The 21,880-nt window shown below is 41.3% G+C and overlaps 1 protein-coding gene across 4 annotated transcripts in view; it reads right to left on the reverse strand.

Moving 5' to 3' along the window:
• Nucleotides 1-21,880, reverse strand: part of ARMH3 (armadillo like helical domain containing 3) — a 147,266-nt gene that overhangs the window by 115,462 nt on the left and 9,924 nt on the right. For 3 of the 4 annotated variants that reach the window (XM_036437870.2, XM_036437871.2, XM_045582033.1), the window contains exons 3-9: nucleotides 20,373-20,429; nucleotides 20,117-20,263; nucleotides 17,467-17,574; nucleotides 9,846-9,938; nucleotides 8,990-9,064; nucleotides 8,782-8,868; nucleotides 1,661-1,717 (exon numbers count right to left, since the gene is read on the reverse strand). In XM_036437870.2, coding sequence (XP_036293763.1) covers nucleotides 1,661-1,717; nucleotides 8,782-8,868; nucleotides 8,990-9,064; nucleotides 9,846-9,938; nucleotides 17,467-17,574; nucleotides 20,117-20,263; nucleotides 20,373-20,429 — 624 coding nt within the window. The remainder of the gene's footprint in view (nucleotides 1-1,660; nucleotides 1,718-8,781; nucleotides 8,869-8,989; nucleotides 9,065-9,845; nucleotides 9,939-17,466; nucleotides 17,575-20,116; nucleotides 20,264-20,372; nucleotides 20,430-21,880) is intronic. The other variant, XM_036437872.2, reaches the window with a different exon arrangement.

The raw sequence follows: 21,880 nt of genomic DNA on the forward strand, positions 1-21,880 counted from the left end.
AATAATTATCTTAATGTTACTTAACAGTGTACCAGGGGTAAAACAGACCAGCTCAAATCACTGACAATTTCGCTGAGATCATTTTCACTTCAAAAGAGAAGACTGAGTTAGAAGTTGCAAACAAAAGACAATTCTCATATGTCTCTAAAACAACCTTAATACTGGTAAAAGTGACAATGAGTCCCATGCTAAATGAAGGTGCATTTAGACAAGCCACTCTTCAAGCCACAGGAGTATGAGAAGAAGATCTAATAAAAATTAAAGTGACTTATCAACTTTCCCTCTAGAATCTATTAAACACAACACAAAGATCAATTAAGGCCACAAGATGAATAATGGGTACTTCTATTCATAAGGGAAATTAGAAGAATGAAGAGGGCAAGATGGAAAGAGAATAAAGCCAGACACCTGGTCATCTTCCTCCTCCCTATATTCAGAGATCAGATGTTATTTCCCAACTTTCAAGGACATATTGCAACAGATATATACCATCATCCATGTTTCAGCTTCACCACGTCAAGCTATAAATACCATCTGGATAGTTGTACAAAAAGGAATTTCTGATTGGTTAGTCACTTAAGCCTCCTTTTCTCCCCAGCTTTCTTGAGGTATAATCCTAATATATAAAAAGCCAGGGGCCATCATGACCAAACAACAGGCTGCTGGGGCAACAAGGCCGCCAGGGGGGTTAACAAGGAATGACCAAACGACTGAACAGCAGGCTGCATGGGGTGACCAGGCTGACAGGGGGGGTGACCAGGCAGGCAGGAGAGCGGTTGGGGGCAACCAGGCTGGCAGGGGGGGGGGGCAGTAAGGGGTTACCAGGCCAGAGGGGGGGGCAGGCATTATGGGTAACCAGGCTTGGGGGGGGGGGCAGTTAGGAGTGATCAGGAAGGCAGGCAAACAGTTAGGAGCCAGCAGTCCTGGACTGTGAAAGAAATGTCCGACTGTCGGTTTAGGCCCGATCCCCAGGAGGGAGGGATCCCGGATTGGAGGATGTACAGGCTGGGCTGAAGGGACCACACGGGGCACCGCTCTCCCCCCCCCGCCCCCCCCGCCTCTGGTTGACATATAAAATTGTAAGCTATTTAAAGTGACAGCATAGCCAAGACCAGTTTGGCTCAATGGATAGAGCGTTGGCTTGGGGACTGAAGGGTCCCAGGTTCGATTCCGGTCAAGGGCATGTACCTTGGTTGCGGGCATATCCCCAGTAGGGGGTGTGCAAGAGGCAACTGATCGATGACTCTCTCTCATCGATGTTTCTAACTCTCTATCTCTCTCCCTTCCTCTCTGTACAAAATCAATAAAAATATATTCAAAGTGACAGCATAGTATTTTGATATATCATTTAAGCCTTCTTATCCTTGGAAGTGTAACTTACTAGACTTTGTAGGATAGTCAACCTCAGCACACTATAACATGAAATATAATCAAATATTTAATCATGATTAGCAAGCAAATGTCCCTGCAAATCTTTCTTCCATGATGAGAAGCTAGAATACAATAAGATAGTTGCACTAATGCTCTAAAAGAAACACAAAGTCCCTCTTTATAGCCAGATGAAATTAACACAAAAACCCTCTGCTCTCTAAATATCCACTGCAAGTAAGTTTATTGAATGCAAGCAATTAAAACAATACACAAAGATCCAGATACTCACATTGAGCGTGGCCTCGTCATCCACAATAGACAGCTTCACAATATAAGGATTCACAGACTGTTAAAGAAGAGAGAAGACTCAAGGTGACTGTGACCTACTTAAAAACCCATTATTTAATAAGGTGTTAATAAAAATGCAGGTATCAGGCCCTCTCTCCACAGCAATGCTCCTACTATCCACACCCAACCCATCTTATAAGCTGACTTCCCCATTTCCAATAAATCTCTCAATGTGCATGGGCAGTCACCATGCACAAACATGCATACACATGCATACACCTGCTCACACACAAACTCTGTTCTTTTCCTTTGTGCTGAAATCAGCTCATCTGGCACTTCTCCCATCTTTTCTTCATGTTTGTTTCTAAAAAGTAAGTGAAGACTCCACAAAACTCCCTCTGTCCTATCCTGCCAATAATTTACTGAGTCCATAGGGACAACTGTCTTCCGGGGCACATAAAAGCTTCTTTGCCATAAGGCACAAATTTGTAAGTTGTTAACTTACATTCTCATCCCAAAGGCCCCTAACCATTCCACAAACAATATGCAAGGACTGATTCACCCACCCGTAAAACAAAGCCACCTGGGGGGTGGAAAGTGGCAGCTGCTTAACAGCCAGAGAGGCCATTTGTGGATCTGATACCCAAATAACACTGCGGGGGAACAGGGGGAAAAAGGGATGTAATTACCCAAACTACAATCTGGTCAGGACACTGAGATTTAATGACTGTCCCATCTCTTATAACACTGGAAGATTTCCTGAGTTTTCCCAGACCCAATCTCAGCTGGGCAGCATATGGAAATGAACATATATTTAAACTCATTAAGCAGTGGGGCCATCTCCTACTGGTGAGATGAGAACCAATGACCTGCTCACCTTGAAAACATCCCACCCATGGGATGTGAGGAAAGATCTCATGTAGATCAGGCACCAATTCTAACCCAAGGCAAGCAAGGAACAATAGTTCTCAGATTGGCAGTTTTTACAGCAACCCAAGAAAACTCATTACAGAGAAACTTAGAAACCCAACTAAAAGGCTAACCCCCCACAAAGACCTTATTTAGTCAAGTTTCTGAGGGCATCTTTCGAATGTCAGTTGGGAATGGAGAAAGACAGCTTTGCTTTCTTAACAGCCAAATGTTTATAAGGTTTTCTGCAACACAACCCAAGAAGGCAAATCCCATTCCATTTGTTACTTGATGTAACAGAGGAAAACTCTCAACATGTCTTCCTAGAATCAATAGTCAAATTCTGCCAGTACTACAGATTTCAGATAAGGTCCAATGCAAGTGGATGCTTAAAAAAAAAAAATCAGCAATAGGCTAACTTAGAGATGCCACCATGATTAGAACACCACCAGAAGAAAACGACTAGTTTCTTAGCATTTTTTTTCTTTTACATAAGGAGGGATTTATTATCTCAAAAAATGAAAGCCTAGAAGTAAGGCAGTTTCAGTGTTAATTTAGTGGTTCCACAATGATAACAAGACCCCAACTTTCTGTTTTGTTATTTTCAATATGTTGGCCTTTTCCTCAGTTTATCTCCCCATGGTTGCAAGATGGCTGCTGAGGCTCTAGTCAGCACTTTTTTTTTTTTTTCCCTGATGTTAATGCTTTATTTTTTATTTTATTTTTTATTAAATTATTATCTTTGTACATATACCATTGCCCCCCTCCCATACATGCCCTCCCTCCCCAGAGTTTTGTGTCCACTGGTTGTACTTATATGCATGTATACAAGTCCTTCGATTGATCTCTTATCTCCCCCAGATCTCCCTAACCTCCCCGCTGTAATTTGATGTTTTACTGTCTCTATATCTATCTTTTGGTTCTTCAGTTTATAATGTTCTTTATCATCCATAAATAAGTGAGGTCATGTGGTGTTTCTCTTTCATTGACTGGCTTATTTCACTCAGCATGATGTTCTTCAATTCCATCCAGGTTGCTGCAAATGATGAGAATTTCTTCTTTTTTATGGCAGCATAATATTCCATTGTATAAATGTACCATAGTTTGTGGATCCAATCATCTGCTGATGGGCACCTAGGCTGTTTCCAAATCCTAGCTATTGTAAATTGTGCTGCTATGAACATAGGGGTGCATATATCCTTTCTGATTGGTGTTTCTAGCTTCTTGGGATATATTCCTAGAAGTGGGATTACTGGGTCAAATGGGAGTTCCATTTTCAGTTTTTTGAGGAAGCTCCATACTGTCCTCCACACTGGTTGCACCAGTCTGCATTCCCACCAGCAGTGCACGAGGGTTCCTTTTTCTCCGCAACCTCGCCAACACTTGTCGTTTGTTGATTTGTTGATGTTGGCCATTCTGACAGGTGTGAGATGATACGGCATTGTTGTTTTGATTTGCATCTCTCTCAGCACTTCTTTTCTTCTTTTCACCATAAAGGTGGAGTTTTATTTTTTTTTATTTCCTTATTAAGGTATTACATATGTGTCCTTATTCCCCCATTACCTTCCCCCCTCACTCATGCCCTCACCCCCCTGTTGTCTGTGTCCATTGGTTAGGCTTATATGCATGCATACAAGTCTTTTGGTTGATCTCTCCCCCTAACCCCCACTTTCCCCTACCTTCCCTCTAAGGTTTGACGGTCTGATTGATGCTTCTCTGTCTCTGGATCTGTTTTTGTTCATCAGTTTATCTTAGCATAATTTTTTAAAGTCCTAGTCACTCACCTTCCAAAAAGTACACTGTTCAGGTAATAATAAGGATCATCTGATTACCAAGAACAGTCTGTGCTTTTGCAGCAGTTGGGGGAAAGGCCAGGTGGCTAAAAGCAAGGGTTTGAGTTCTAGCTTCTCTACTTATTAACTGTGAAAAGCATACCAATTAATAGAAGCTCAATTTCCTCAACTGTAAAATGGGAATTATATTTCTTCCTTGGAGTTGCTATGAGACTTAAATGAAGTAAGACATGAAAAATCTTTAGCATAGTATCTGGCATATGGTAAGGGCTCAATGATTGGTAACCATATTTTTTTCCTCCTTTGACATTTTTATCATATCCAAAGGAAGCTCTTTAGGGAAGGAAGAGAGAAAAAGAGGGAGGGAGGAAGAGAGAGGGAGGGAGAGAAACAAGTTGCAACTGGACATAATAAACAATTTTGTAATTTCTGGAAAATGTCATGTTCAATAGGCAACAGTTGGAGAGTGAGTCACTTCATCTCAGGAGATGTGGCCAACCTAGAAAGCCAGGATATTAATGCTGTAAAAAATTCTGTTCTCCAGATACTGATTCTCCTTAGCACTATGTACCTGTTGTGCTGGTCACGGTTTAAAACTAGAGGCAATCTATTTTTCAGCCACAAAACAGAATTACAAATTCAGTGAGGCATCATGAGGTTCCTCTCATAGAGTCCTTTCATTTGATCTAAATAAGTCATTCCATTCTTCCCATTTTCCATTGCACTGCCTTAGGCCTTTTTTGTTGTTATTGCCTCCTCTACCTCTTTAAATAAAATAACTAAAATGGAATGCATTACTTGAGGTGAGGAAGAACTATCTTTTACATTTACTACATGACATTGTTCCTATCTTTTCTATTACTTCCATTCCTTAAGTCCAACACCTTATTTGCTTTCTTTGTGTTTAGCTGGGCACCCAGCCACTCTGGTGCCCTCTGTACCTTTCTAGAAAGGTTACAAATTACTGCATTGGTCACTGGATTGATTCTCCACAGCACATACCCTCTTGTACTAGTTTGTATAAAATTTCATCAACTTTTGCCGGTTTGGCTCAGTGGATAGAGCAGACTGAAGTGTCCCAGATTCGATTCCAGTCAAGGGCATGTGCCTTGATTGCGGGCATATCCCCAGTGGGGGGTGTGCAGGAGGCAGCTAATCGATGTTTCTCTCTCATCGATGTTTCTGACTCTATTTCTCTCCCTTCCTCTCTGTAAAAAAATCAATAAAATATATACTTTAAAAAAAATTCACCAGCTCTTGGTTTTGCTACATTCATCTGGAATTCCTCATGTTTCTTCAAAAACCTGCCTCCTCCCTGGTCACCAGGCTTCCTTAATGGTTTCTGGTGAGTGACTTATATCAAAAGCTGCAAAGCCTAGATAAATTATGCCCACCAGCTTGACCTTGCCTAGTATATTAATTCTTCTGGGGCTTCTGACAGACTAAAGATGCATGCCTCTCTCCAGAAATATGATTTTCTCCAGTTCCTGGGCCATGTCCCATTTTTCAGGCTGACATTTCAGAGAGCCCTACTGGGCTGAGCCAGCTTTCAGTTCACATTCAGAAAAGCCAAGACACTGCCACAGAGCGGCCTGCATCCAGAAGAATGTTCAAAAAATACTCATTACTGATGATGATGCTTTCCTATCACATGTAACACAACTCTCTTTAACTATCTCAGCTATTTTTCTTGCAGCTGTTATAAGGCCCCAGAGGATATTATACATGACAGAGATCAAAATGGCTGCCATGCCAACCCCTCCAGATACCAGTAAAACAGGTTTTGGTGATAAATTACGTATTTATTAGTCGCTTTAAACACCATCCGTCAATTCCTCCAAGATAATGAAAATGTTCAGCTCCTGGGTTTTATAGGACATTAACATTGCTCCACATATTCCAGTTCCTCTTTAAGTGTTCCTTTCTCATGGTCTTCCCTCCTTCCATATCCCTCCATGTAAGAATAACCTCCAGGTTTTGTTACTCATCATTGTTGACCTGACTAGGAATCTTATCAAACATCACTAAGTGAAGGTCCACAAGTTCAGAAATGATAATCCTCCCTCCAGCTGGCCCACTTCTCATAGCACTGCTACTTACTCAGTGAAGAAAGTCAGGTTGCCTCAAGGCACTTTCTGACTTCTGGGTTTAGAAAAATACTCCTAGTGTCCAGGATTGAAGGCTAAATGCTCCTTATTAGTCCAAAGCTATCCCCAATGTGGCCTCTGCTCTTCTCAAAATGACATTTTCTGCCCTTTGAGGGGAATCAAGCAGACACACCAACCAATCCAAGTAGAACTCTGAGTTCTGCTCTTCATCTCGAAAACCTATAAATCTGTCCCCAATTAATTCAGGGGCAAAAAGAACTCCAGCATTAACATGAATAAGGCTCTGACTCCAATTTCCATTAAAATGAGAAAGAGCCCTGGCTGGTTTTGCTCAGTGATTGCAGTGTTGGTGCACGGACCCAAGAGTCACAGGTTCACTCCTGGTTAAGGGTGCATACCTCAGTTTTGGGTTCAATCCCCAGCCTAGATCAGGGCTCAGAGCGGGAGGAAACTGATAGCTACGGTATGTCCCTCTTGAGTCAATGTTTTTCTCTCTCTCTCTTTTTTTTTTTTTTTTTTTTTTTTAATATATTTTATTGATTTTGTACAGAGAGGAAGGGAGAGAGAGAGTTAGAAACATCGATGAGAGAGAGTCATCGATCAGCTGCCTCTTGCACACCCCCTACTGGGGATATGCCCGCAACCAAGGTACATGCCCTTGACTGGAATCGAACCCGGGCCCTTCAGTCCCCAAGCCGACGCTCTATCCATTGAGCCAAACCGGTCTCGGCTTTCTCTCTCTCTCTCTTCCCCTCTCCCCTCTCTTCCACTCTCTCTAAAAACCAATGGAAAAAATATCTTCACTCTTCAGTGAGGATTAAAAAAAAACAGAAAGAATTCCCAGACCAACAGTGATACTTTTACAAATGGATTGCATTATGTAAATCCAACATATGAAAGTCCAATCTTTCAAAACAGATGCATTAGGTCAGTGTTTCCAATCCTGGCAAATCATCATATTCAATAGTGATCTTTAAAAAAAGATTCCCAGATACGGGAGGGGAGTGGACTGACAATTCTCGGGGAAAAGGGGAGTGGTGGATGCGGGAAGAGACTGAACATAAACTGCACCTATGGATGAGGACAATGGGGGGTGGGGAAAGGGCTGAGGGTGGAGTGGGAACCTGGTGGAGGGGGGAAGAAATGAGGAACCTTTGTAATAATATGAACAATAAAGATTGATTTAAAAAAAAAAAAAAACAGAAAAAATAATAATAAAGAAAGAAAGATTCCCAGGTCCCACCCCCCAAGAGATTCTGGACATTTCTTCTTTTTTTTAAAAGTTCCTAGGCCCGTGGTCGGCAAACTGCAGGTCGAGGGCCACATGCAGCTCTTTGGCCCCTTCACTGTGGCTCTTCCACAAAATACCATGGCCTGGGCGAGTCTATTTTGAAGAAGTGGTGTTAGAAGAAGTTTAAGTTTAAAAAATTTGGCTCTCAAAAGAAATTTTAGTCGTTGTACTGTTGATATTTGGCTCTGTTGACTAATGAGTTTGCCGACCACTGTTCTAGGTGATTCTAATGATAAGCTGGGTCTGGGAACCACTATATTAAGGGATATTTACTCACTTTATTAGAAGTTGCACTACAGAATTCCTTTAAACTGCTATATCATCTGCCCCATGCATTTAATATAAGATTTTTACAATTTGGCTTATAAAAATAAATCCATATACCATTTACCAAGAGCATGTCTTCCACATTAAGCAAAGTCTTCCAGGAGTAGCCACATGTAGGAAGATTATAGAAAGACTAGAGGCCCGGTGCACAAATTCATGCACCAGTGGGGTTCCTTGGCCTGGCCTGCAGGATGCAGAAGGTTGGCCAGCCCAGGATGGACCGCCCATCTCTCGCTCAGTCCCAATCAGCCAGACCCCAACAGCAAGCTCACCTACCTGTCAGAGCATCTGCCCCCTGGTGGTCAGTGCACATCATAGTGAATGATTGAGAGGCCTTAGCAAATCATTAGCATATTACACTGTGATTGGTTGAATGACTGGACTACCAGAAATTAGCATATTAGGCTTATATAGGATAACAACTATTATATAGGATAACAACTATTGATTAAAGAAGTCACTTACGCCCTAACTGGTTTGGCTCAGTGGATAGAGCATCAGCCTGTGGACTGAGGGGTCCCAAGTTCAATTTCAGTCAAGGACACATGCCAGCGTTGTGGGCTCAGTCCCCAAAGGGGAGCATGCAGGAGGCAGCCTATCCATGATTCTCTCTCATTGATGTTTCTATCTTTCTCTCCCTCTCCCTTCCTCTCTGAAATCAATTAAAATATATTTTTTTTAAAAAGCCACTTACCTCATATTTTCTGTAGTTCACCAGCAAAGCCAAGAGGACTACAGCATCATAACCATGCTCCCTACGACTTGGGGGGTGGGAGAGTATCTGTAATAAGAACCAGAAATGTGTAATAGTGCTAATTCCTAGTTCCTAGGAATGCAGATAGAGAAGATTTGAGGAGATAGTCTACCCAAAAGAGAAAGAGGTGACAAGGGAATTGACGAACCTGTAAAATTGCTTCAAATATGCTGTTGATCATTACATACTCCAGGATAGTGTTCTGGCTGATGTTATCTGTCACCTGAGTGCAATAAAAGGCTTTTTAAAGACCACCCTGAGAGACTCTGAAATTGCATATATATCTCCTCTGCTAGCATCTAAGAGAAACAGAAATGTTAAAACATTCTAGTATATACTTTCTGGACCTTTTTTAAGCCCCCTCAAAGCCACTAGAGCCCAAACAGAGACTACATGGATAGGAAATTAGCAAATTAAAACTCCCTAAATTTTTTAGCTTCTCATTGTTTCTTTCATACCCTCACACAGGCATTTGCTTAACTGTTTCTTGGATTTCAATCCGCAAATGCACAGGAAGAAGTTTATGATCCAGAAGTCTCTGAGTAGTGGCAAGGAAAAGGAACCACCTGAAGCAAATGATCAATACCTTGCCCTCCTCGCACTAGAAGTTACAGGTGAGTTTCATGCTATAAAATCTAAATCAGAATAAATAAAAATATTAAGAATTACAAAAACTATTTCCAAATGAGACCTAATGAGAAGGACAAAGCTGGTCATCCAGTAGAGAGTAATTCTCCAGGAGTGGTAGATACCCTTAAAGTAACAAATACCACATATCCTGCACGTTAAAATGACAGCAGTTACTCCAAAGTGCAACTTCCAGGAAACGAAAGCCCATGCAACTAATGAACTCTCACACATTCAGAAACAACAGAGTGATGAAATGCCCCAGTACATAATTTATTTTCCTCTTTTCCTCTCTAGCTTTGGGCTCAAATTTTCAAATAAGCTTGTCCCTGCTGTTAACTAATACCTTGACAAGGAAACATAGATGAGTGACTTACAGTCACGAGGCAAAGGAGAAGTTTCAGACATAAACTCTTCAGACTTTCAGAACCTTCTGCACAAAGCAATGAATCCAAACTCTCCATCAAGTTCTGAGAAAGATAACAGTTAAATGTTAAACAATACCAAGTAATATCTGCACCAATTCTAGGTTTTATTACACAGAGTAATGTGAATACACAAGAAAGTAACCATATCACACCCTGAGGCCCAGGTCTTGCAAAATTAGACAAAGAAAATTAGACAAAGACTACCAAAATTTAAGAAAATGCTTAAGTAACAACAGCATGGAATTTACTATTCTACCAAATAAATGTTTATAGCCTATCATCCTCATATAAACCTTTATTTTAGAATGAAGTACATTTTTAAATATTTAAGATTTAATAATGGGTAAATTAAATAATAAGTATATAAACTAAAAACAACAAATAAGCTAACAATAAAATAAAAATAAATTAAAAATAACAAATACCAGGCTGTTTTTATTAGAATGGATTTGTAGTATAATTTGATATACCAGGACTCCTCAAGGGTGGGTTACATTTTGAAAAATCAGTAGGAATTAATTAAAACTTGAGGAGGAAAGGAATTCAAGACACGCATTAGCATAATCAAAGACAATGAGGAATGAAACAGCTCTGAATATGAACTTCGAATACAAGTAGTTTGTTATTACAGAAGTACAATGAGTGAGGCACAGTGATGAAAGATGAGACTAGAGAAATAAATAGGGAGCAAGTCTTGAAAGTTTTATAAGGCTAAGAGTTTGGTCTCTATCCTGTTAGTGATAGTAAACTAATGAAGGGTTTTAAGCAGAGAAAAACGAGTGTAAGATACAATACCTCTGGTGTCAGTAAGGATGACAGATTTACTAGTAAAGATGGTAAGCCTGAAGGAATTGAGACAAATGAGGACTAATCTGTCCATTTTCTGAAAATAGCTGCCATGTCTTATTTGTCTCTGTATCCCCAGTGCCTGACACACAGGAGCCTAACAAATGTTTGTCAAAGAATGTTTAAAGACATCACTGTAATGGTTCAAGTGAGAGATAATGGGAACACTGGTAAGGGGGTGGGAAAGGGGGAGATAGGAGAAATATGAGCTGAGGTAAAATTAGCTGAACTTGGTGATCATTTGGATGTGAAAAATGAGAGAGGAGAGAGTAAAGGATGACTCCTAGGTTTTTGGCTTTAGATACTGAGAAGACAGGTGCACCTATTCTGATAGGGAATGGATGAGGAAGAACAGATGTAAGGAAAACAATGAGTTCCATTTTAAATATGTTGACAAAAGATATTTAGGGAGTGGGTATATTCAACAAGTGCTTACAGAGTACATATGCAATTCTGAGACTCATGAAGGGATGTTAATGCTAAAGTTAGAGACTTAATAATCAGTAGCTTATAGGCAGTAGTTAGAATGATGAGGATGAAAGAGAAATGGGGAATTTTACTATGATATATACATGAACTGTATAAACTATAATTAAAAAATTACTCCAGACTCCAGGTTCGAGTCTCGACCGTCAAACGGAAGCATCTCAGATTTGATACCCGGTCAAGGGTACATGCCTGGTTTGCAGGTTAGATCCCCGGACCGGTCAGAGTGCATGCGGGAAGCAACCAATCAGTGTGTCTCTCTACATTGATATTCCTCTCTCTCTCTCTCTCTCTCTCTCTCTCTCTCTCTCTCTCTCTCCTCCATCTCCATTCCACTCTCTAAAAATCAATGCAAAAAAATCCTCAGGTAAGAATTAACAAAACAACAAAAATAACTCCAGGTAGTAAATCTTTGTGTAGTCATAATTGTCTATTCATAACTTTTTAAAATTGTCTAATCACTATGAGGATTCTTTGACACACAGTATTTTTAAATATATTTTTATTGATTTCAGAGAGGAAGTGAGAGGGAGAGAGAGATAGAAACATAAATGATGAGAGAGAATCTTTGATCAGCTGCCTCCTGCATGCCCCACACTGAGATCGAGCCCACAATCCAGACATTTGCTCTGACCAGGAATCAGACCATGAACTCCTGGTCCATAGGTTAACACAACCATTCAGCCACGCAGTTAGGGCTTAATATATTTTTATAGCCCTAGTTGGTTTGGCTCAGTGGATAGAATGTCAGCCCATAGACTGAAGGGTCACGGGTTCAATTCTGGTCAAGGGCACATGCCTTAGTTATAAGCTTGATGCCCACCCCAGGGAGACAACCAATCAATGTGTCTCCTCACACAATGTATTTTTCTCTGTCTCTCCCCTCCCTTCTGCTCTAAAAATCAATGAAAAAAAATATCCTCGTGTGTGTATGTATATGTGTGTGTTTATATGTGTACACACATCTATGTTTTTTAAAATATATTTTTATTGATTTCAGAGAGGAAGGGAGAGGGAGGAAGAGAAACATTAATGATGAGAGAATCATTGATCAGCTGCCTCCTGCAGGCCCCCTACTGGGAACCGAGCCCACAATTCAGGCACGTGCCCTTGACCGGAATCAAACCTAGGACTCTTCAGTCTGTAGGCCAGCGCTCTGTCCACTGAGCCAAACCATTTATGTTTTTTATTTATTTTTTAAAATAAATTTTTATTGTTCATATTATTACAAATGTTCCTTCCAACCCCCCTCCATTGCTCTCCTCCACAGGTTCCCATCCCACCCTCTGCCCTTTCCCCACCCCCTATTGTCCTCATCCATAGGTGCACAGTTATGTTCAGTCTCTTCCCACATCCCCCTCTCCCCTTTTCCCTAAGAATCATCAGTTCACTCCCCTTCCATACCTATTATATTCACAGTTAATACTGTTCATCAGATTTTTTTTTTAATTTCCTTGGTTTTTAGATTCACTTGTTGATAGTTACGTATTTGTTGTTCATAATTTTTATCTTTATTTACTTTCTCTTCCGAAAGAACCCCCTTCAGCAATTCATATAATTCTGGTTTGGTGTTGATGAACGCCTTTAGCTTTTTTTTATTAGTGAAGCTCTTTATCTGGCCTTCGATTCTGAGAGATAGCTTTGCTGGATAGATTATCTTTGTCTGTAGGTTCTTACTATTCATCACCTTGAATATTTCTTGCCATTCCCGTCTGGCCTGCATGGTTTCTGTTGAGAAATCAGCTGACAATAGTATAGGTGCTCCTTTATAGGTAACTACCTGCTTTGCTCTTGCTGCTTTTAATATTCTTTCTTTGTCTTTTGCTCTTGGAATTTTAATTATGATTTGTCTTGGTGTGGTCTTCTTTGGATTCCTTTTGTTTGGAGTTCTGTGTGCTTCCTGGACTTGTAAGTCTAATTCTTTCACCAGGTGGGGGAAGTTTTCTGTCACTATTTCTTTCAGTATGTTTTCAATATCTTACTATCTCTCATCTTCTGGGACCCCCATAATTCTGATGTTGGTTCGCTTGAAGTTGTCCCAGAGGTTTCTTACATTATCTTCAATTTTCTGGATTCTCTTGCCTTCTTGCTTCTGCAGAGGAGTGTCTTCTGGATCTTTATGTTCCAAATCTTTAACTTGATTCTTGCGATCTTCCATTTTGTTTTTAAGACTCTGTATAATATTTTTTATTTCAGACAATGTATTCTTTATTTCTTGTTGATCCCTTATAATTTCTTGTTGATTCCTTATTAATTCTAGTTGATCCCTTTTCATCTCCTCATAGGTCTTATCGACCTTTTCTAGGAAATTCTTGAAAAACCTTATAAGCGTAGATTTGAACTCTATATCCAGTTGCTTTTTGTCCTCCATTTCTTTCGTTTGTGATCTATTTCATTGTCTCGGCATTTTTGCAGCTTCCCTGATGGGGCGGGGTTGCAGGGTGGAGCCTACAGCCTTGGCTTCCATCAGCCACGCGCTATGCGGCTCCTGAGTCTCAGTATTCTCCAGGGTCCTTCAGTACTCGCTGCAAGCACCTCTGAGAGAAAGGTGCCCTTGATTTTCGTCTGCTACCAAACAGTCTAGGCCAGGGGTCCTCAAACTTTTTAAAGTGGGGGCCAGATCACGGTCCCTCAGAGAGCTGGAGGGCCGGACTATATGAACTACTAATTCCTACTGTAACACCTCGGCTGCGCTCACTGCCCAAAAAACCTGCCGGGCCGGATCAGACTTCTCTGCGGGCCGCATGTGGCCCGCGGGCCGTAGTTTGAAGACGCCTGGTCTAGGCTCTCCCCCAATGAGCCCAGAACTGGGGTTCAGTTCAGTTGGAAGTGGAGTTGGAGGTGGCATTCAGAGCAGACTGGAGCCCCAGTCTCCTTCCGGCCAGGGCAATCCCACGACACCGCCAGCCGTCCCTTCTCTGTGCGCAATGTGCACGCCTCCGGGACCTCCTTTCGCCACTCCCCTGGGGTTTCGCCTTATAGCCCAGCTCCCTCTGTTTGAGCCTGGGCCCCCAGGGTCTGGCCTAGAACTGGGGTTCAGAGCAGTCGGAACTGGGGCCCAGCACAGTCGGAGCTTTTATCTCCTTCCCACTAGGGAACGCCAGCCAGGCACTCAGCCGCCCTCCTCTCCGGCTCCATTCTCTCCGCGCGTGCCGTTTGTCTCCGTACCTTAGGCTTTTCCAGCTCCTCCGCACTTCCTTCTGGTTTTCTCCTTGCTTCTCGTTGTAGAATTTCCAGTCAGTTGACTTTCCTGTAGTTCTAGGTAATGTCTACTTTATATTTTAGTTGTATTGTATTGAAATTGTTGTGTGCAGCTGCGGCTAGGTGTTTACCTGTGCAGCCATCTTGGATTCTCCCCATTTATGTTTTTTAAATAGCCTGGATGGTGTGGTTAAGTGGTTGAACATCAACCCATGAACTAAGAGGTCATGGTTCTATTCCGGGTCAAGACACATGCCGATTGTGAGCTCAATCCCCAGTGTGGGGCATGCAAGAGGCAGTCGATTAATGATTCTCTCTCATCATTGATGTTTCTATCTCTCTCTCCCTCTCACTTCCTCTCTGAAATCTGTAAAAATATATTTAATAAAATAAAATTGAAAAAGAAAGCTTAAAGTTTAAAACTGAAGTTACTCTTGCATATTTTGTTACATTTTATTTAAGCTCATACATGTTTTTAAAACCGTATGATCAGATTATATAAATCATATAAAAAGATGCTCAGGCCCTAACTGATATGGCTCAGTGGTAGAGGGTCAGTCTGCAGACTAAAGGGTCCCAGGTTCGATTTCAGTCAAGGGCATGTACCTTGGTTGTGGGCATATCCCCAGTGGGAGGTGTGCAGGAGGCAGCTAATCAATGTTTCTCTCTCATTAATGTTTCTAACTTTCTATCCCTCTCTCTTCCTCTCTGTAAAAAAAACAAAATATATTTAATTTAAAAAAAAAAAAAAAAAGAGGAGATCCAAGATGGCTGCACCCAGGTAAACACCTAGCCGCAGCTGCACACAACCATTTCAATAAAATACAACTAAAACATAAAATGGACATTACCCAGAACTACAGGAAAGTCGACTGACTGGAAATTCTACAACAAGAAGCAAGGAGAAAACCAGAAGGAAGCGCAGAGGAGCTGTAAAAGCCCAAGGTACGGAGACACGCGGCGCGCAGAGAGGACGGAGCAGAAGAGGAGGGAGGCGGAGTGCCTGGCTGGCGTTCCCTAGCGGGAAGGAGATAAAACTCCGACTGTGTTGGGCCCCAGTTGTGACTGCTCTGAACCCCAGTTCTAGGCCAGACCCTGGGGACCCAGGCTCATCCATAGGGAGCTGGGCTGTAAGGCGGAACCCCGGGGAGAGGCGAAAGGAGGTCCCAGAGGCGCGCACATTGCACGCAGAGAAGGGACGGTCGGCTGTGCCGCGGGATTGCCCTGGCCGGAAGGAGACTGGGGCTCCAGTCTGCTCTGAACGCCACCTCCAACTCCACTTCCAACTGAACTGAACCCCAATACCGGGCTCATTGGGGGAGAACTTAGACTGTTTGGTAGCAGGCGAAAATTGAGGGCACCTATCTCTCAGAGGCGCTTTGCAGCGAGTACTGAAGGACCCTGAGACGCAGGAGCCGCATAGAGCAGGGCTGACGGAAGTCAAGGCTGTAGGCTCCACCCTAAAATCCCGTCCCATCTGTAACTGCGAAATGCGACAACGAAATAGATCACAAACGAAAGAAATGGAGGACAAAAAGCAACTGGATATAGAGTTCAAATCTACGCTTATAAGGTTTTTCAAGAATTTCCTAGAAAAGGTCGATAAGACCTATGAGGAGATGAAAAGGGATCAACTAGAATTAATAAGGAATCAACAAGAAATTATAAGGGATCAACAAGAAATAAAGAATACATTGTCTGAAATAAGTAATATTATACAGAGTCCTAAAAACAGAATGGAAGATCGCAAGAATCAAGTCAAAGATTTGGAACATAAAGAACCAGAAGACACTCCTCCACAGGAGCTAGAAGGCAAGAGAATCCAGAAAATTGAAGATAATGTAAGAAACCTCTGGGACAACTTCAAGCGAACCAACATCAGAATTATGGGGGTCCCAGAAGATGAGAGAGAGCAAGATATCGAAAACATACTGAAAGAAATAGTGACAGAAAACTTCCCCCACCTGGTGAAAGAATTAGACATACAAGTCCAGGAAGCGCACAGAACTCCAAACAAAAGGAATCCAAAGAGGACTACACCAAGACACATCATAATTAAAATTCCAAGAGCAAAAGACAAAGAAAGAATATTAAAAGCAGCAAGAGCAAAGAAGGTAGTAGTTACCTATAAAGGAGCACCTATACGATTGTCAGCTGACTTATCAACAGAAACCATGCAGGCCAGATGGGAATGGCAAGAAATATTCAAGGTGATGAATAGTAAGAACCTACAGACAAAGATAATCTATCCAGCAAAGCTATCTCTCAGAATCGAAGGCCAGATAAAGAGCTTCACTAATAAAAAAAAGCTAAAGGCGTTCATCAACACCAAACCAGAATTACATGAAGTGCTGAAGGGGGTTCTTTCAGAAGAGAAAGTAAATAAAAATAAAAATTATGAACAACAAATACGTAACTATCAACAAGTGAATCTAAAAACCAAGGAAATTTTAAAAAATCTGATGAACAATATTAACTGTTGAATATAATAGAATCAGAGGTATGGAAGGGGAGTGAACTGATGATTCTTGGGGAAAAGGGGAGAGGGGGATGTGGAAAGAGACTGAACATAAACTGTGCACCTATGGATGAGGACAATGGGGAGTGGGGAAAGGGCAGAGGGTGGGGTGGGAACCTGGTAGAGGAGAGCAATGGTGGGGGGGGGGGGGGAACATTTGTAATAATATGAACAATAAAAACTTATTTAAAAAAAAAAAAAAAGCTGCTCAGTCTTTATCTTGCAGAGAAAGAATGCCTCAATTCAAATTTGAATTTCAAATTTTCCCTTATTCAGATAAACCTAATCTGTAAAATAAAAACATGCAAATTCAAGGCCAAATTTAATCATCTATATCTATGTGAGTCCAAATCTTCTAGTACAGTCGTCGCCAACTTTTCGGACCTCACAGACCACCAGTGGTCCACGGACCACCAGTTGGCGACCACTATTCTAGTACAACTAACTGTCTGCAGATGGTACCCATGAACAGCTGTCAGAAGCAGCCATATACAGGCACAGCTGCAGCTTATGCCTCACCTTCATGCACAGTTCCGCCTTATCAAAGCCCATCAGCATGTTGATAATGTCAAACCCAGAGGTAGACTTATTCTTTTGATGTACGCCTCGAATAAGTGCACACAAGGTCTGCAGGAATGAGAGAAAGAATTATTTCTGGAAAGGAAGTCTCAAAACGAAGGACACTGGACCTGTAGCCTCACATTGCAACCTCAGAACCTCCTCCTCACACAGCTGACATTCAAATGCTCTAATACTTGCGTTTCAAAACTCAGGCTGAGTCTTTATACGTGCAAAACCCAGAAATAAGAAGAGGAACAGCAACTAAAACTATTTTTATCCTCTTTTTCTGCTGCTTTACAGCAATCTTCTTTTTTAAAATTGCAGTGGAGACAAAGACTGGAAAGTGATATTCAAAAATTAAAAAAACTTTTGACTTTGTATTATAGAACTGATGAAACTGTCCTTTATTAAAATTAATTTTGTATTTACATTATAGTTTATCATTTTTAATATTTTAACAACTACAAGTTATTTAAGTCCCTATATGATAAAAACCAATTGCTTCAAATCTTAAATTCATTACATTCCACTACTTATTAGCTGTGTGAGTCTAGACAAATACGTTAACTTTCAATGCCTCTTTTCTCATCTATAAAATGGCAATAACAATAATAAGCACCCATCTCATAGGAATGTTGTGAGAACTATATGAATTAATACTATAAAGCACTTAGAATAATCCCTGCAACTTTGTTAAAGCTCCAATAATAGTATCTCAAATGTTGTTAAAGTTCAATAAGTATCAGCTATTACAATAATGTACTATATTTTAATTGGTCACCAAGCGGTTTAATGTCAATTTATTTCCACCAAACTAAAAACAGTTTACAATTCATGCCCCCATGCGATTACAGAAAGTACACTTTTCAACTTTCAATGAGCCCTTACAACTGTGGAATTTATTGTGCCAAAGGTCAACAATAGTCCTTTCTGGAGCATCAGCTCATGAGGTAATTTCTACATTCTACAGATGAGAAAACTGGGACTCACAAAGTGATCTAACTAGTAAGTTAGAAACTTAAAACCAAATCAATCAAAACTTCAATAAAATCCTTTATGCTTTCTGTGTATCACTGCCCTAAATCTATCAATTACTAACCTAGATACTCAGCCCTAGACTAGCTACCCTTGGAGTTACTGGACAATAAACCTTAGAAACTGCCCATCATTCATTCAGTTAAAATATACTTATAGAGTACTATTTGCCAGGCACTGTTCTACACACTAGGAACAAAGTTTTGAATGAAATTATCAAAGTCTATAATGTATCCCCACGAGTCCAATGGCTAGCATATAACAGTCATCTAAGAAATAATTTTTCAATGAATCTTCCTATTTATCATGCCACTTAGCATTAAGAACAATGATTCTTAATGTTTCCAGAGTTACAGACCCTTTTGAAAATCTGATCAAAGAAAGCCCTCTCTCCAGAAAGATTTTACATACTCATATAAAATACTACATTTAGCTGAAACCGGTTTGGCTCAGTGGTAGAGCGTCGGTCTGCGGACTGAAGGGTCCCGGGTTCGATTCCAGTCAAGGGCATGTACCTTGGTTTCGGGCACATCCCCGGTAGGAGGTGTGCAAGAGGCAGCTGGTCGATGTTTCTCTCTCATTGATGTTTCTAGCTCTCTCTCTCTCTCCCTTCCTCTCTGTAAAATATCAATAAAATATATATTTTTTAAATAAAAACTAAAAAAATACTACATATAATTTCAGGGAGTCAAGGGCCCGCTGAAACCTCAGATTATGAACTCCTGAATTAGTGAGAAAATACTGTATTAAGAATCTCCTCTGCTCTGGCGGTGTTGGTAAATGATTAGAGCATCAACTCATGCATTGAAGGGTCTCATGTTCAATTCCCAGTCAAGGACACATACCTGGGTTGCAGGTTCATTCCCCAGTCCCACATGTGGGAGGCAACCAATAGATGTGTCTCTCTCATCAATGTTTCTGTCTCTCTCTCCTCCCTGCCTCTCTCCCTTCCACTCTCTCTAAAAAAAAATAATCAATGGAAAAAATATCCTCAGGTGAGGATTACAACAAAAAAATCTCCTCTGGCCTAACCGGTTTGGCTCAGTGGATAGAGCGTCAGTCTGTGGACTGAAGGGTCCCAGGTTTGATTATGGTCAGGGGCATATGCATTGGTTGCGGGCACATCCCCAACCAATGGGGGATGTGCAGGAGGCAGCTGGTCGATGTTTCTCTCATCATCAATGTTTCTAGCTCTCTATCCCTCTCCCTTCCTCTCTGTAAAAAATTAATAAGATTTTTTTTTAATCTCCTCTGATTTTTGCTGTACACTAAATAAACTTGCCTCAGTTTCCTCTCTATTTCTTCCTTTCCTCAAGTAATAATAAGAATTCTGTCAAACAATCTGCCTTGACACTAGATCAAATTATACAAATGGACAAGATTACTACTATAAGCATTAATTTGTTTAATCAGGAAGATGACTAAACAAATATGGCATATGTTTCATTACTTAAAGAAGTAAAGAAAAATGAAAATCTCACACCTAGGGGCAATTCTAAGTTCCTCAGGTTTCAACAGATGTGTTACAATTCCTTTCTCTATTAACAAGACTTCCAGTCTCCCAGCCTTGTACCTGCAATGCATTGACAACTCGAATTGGATGTTCCTCTCCTAGAGCCTGGATGCAGTGTTGAAATAAGCAATTAATGTTGTCCTTGATCTTCATTAACTCCTCACCATCAAGAGATTCCAGTTTGCCTTCTAGGTAATCTAAATTCACCTGCCAAGGAAACGATAAGAACCTGAGTTCACTTTTAGTACAGCACCTAGAACACATGAGAAGGCAATCACAGTTACCAGGAAAACCCACAGGTGCCACCAAGTCTTACCTTCATGAGGAAGAGCTCCTCCCAAAATCGAGGGCTGCACTTACTTGGGTCCTCTATCTGAAATTAAGATAAGTAGGTTCAATATCTGCAGCTAAACATCAAATCACTAAGAATACATTTGAAAGCATCACTACACATAATCAACATTACCTTACAAAATTAACTTTGAAAATTACTTTTCAAAATTAATGTTTTACTTGGTCAGTATAAATTATTGTAATGGGGAACAACAGTTTTGGGTGTGTGTCCCCCAAAAATCAATAAAATATATATTAAAAAAAGAAAGAAAGAAAAAGAAGAAGTGCACCTAGCCCTAGTCAGTTTGGCTCAGTGGTTGAGCATCAACTTATGAACCAGGTGGCCACAATTCAATTCCCAATCAGGACACATTCCCAGGTTGCAGGTTCAATCCCCAGTAAGGGGCGTGAAATAGGCAGCCAATCAATGATTCCCTCTCATCACTGATGTTTCTATCTCTCCCTCTCCCTTCCTCTCTGAAATCAATAAACAAAAAATTGTTAAAAAAGGAAGGGCACTTAATCATCCAAATAAATTAGTCAAATTATATGTCCCCAATGAATTTGTATCAAGCTGTTTTCAAAGCCCATTCACATATCTAAAATAATAAAAGTGTAATACACTAATTAGACTGGACAGCCAAACGTCCTTCCTGACGACCTTCCAGACAAAGTTGGGGCTGAAAGGACTGAGGCAAGCCACCATGGCTGGAGGGCCAAGCCCCTTGCACAAATTTCCTGCATTGGGCCTCTAGTCCTAAATAATAAAAGCCTAATATGCAAATTGTCCCCTCGACCAGGAGTTTAATCAGGAGTTCAACTGCTCGCTATGACATGCACTGATCACCAGAGGTGGGCAAACATGGCAGGCATCAGTGATGTGGTGCTAGCAGCAGGTGGCAGTGCAGGCACTGCTGGCCCCAATGGGCCTCAACGAGAGCAGGACTGCTGTGGGATGGTGCAGCAGGTGAGCAGGCAGTGCCAGGCCAAGGCAGGTGCGAGCAGGGGCCCAATCACTCTGCCAATCACCACGCAGATGGCAGCAGGGAGCATAGACTATGCCTGGCTCCCAAGCACTGAGAGAGTGGGGGTAGAGATGGGGGTGAGGGGCGGAGATGGCCCCAAGCAATCGCCCCACAGGCAGGATGGTGACGCAAGTGAGGGGGCAATACCAGGCCACCCCATAGGCCACCCCAAGGAACCCCACCCATGCACAAATTTGTGCACCAGGCCTCTAGTATGAAATATAATGACCCAGTGAACCAAGAATGGTAGATAATCATTATCTCTTTTGGGGAAAGAGGGTCAACAAAGTTAAGTGACTTATAAAAGAGCAGGAGCCAGAACCCAAATCATCTCAGTAATACTGTCATGGTTTTTACAATATCTTGTGTTGATTGCTTCTACTTGCCCTCACATATGTATTTAGTCCTTTGTACAGAGTTTTTAGCATGCTCTTTCCTCAGTTAAATTGGTCCAAAAGGTTAGCAA

Source organism: Pipistrellus kuhlii, unplaced genomic scaffold, assembly GCF_014108245.1.
Source record: "Pipistrellus kuhlii isolate mPipKuh1 unplaced genomic scaffold, mPipKuh1.p scaffold_m20_p_15, whole genome shotgun sequence".
Taxonomy (NCBI): Eukaryota; Metazoa; Chordata; class Mammalia; order Chiroptera; family Vespertilionidae; genus Pipistrellus; species Pipistrellus kuhlii.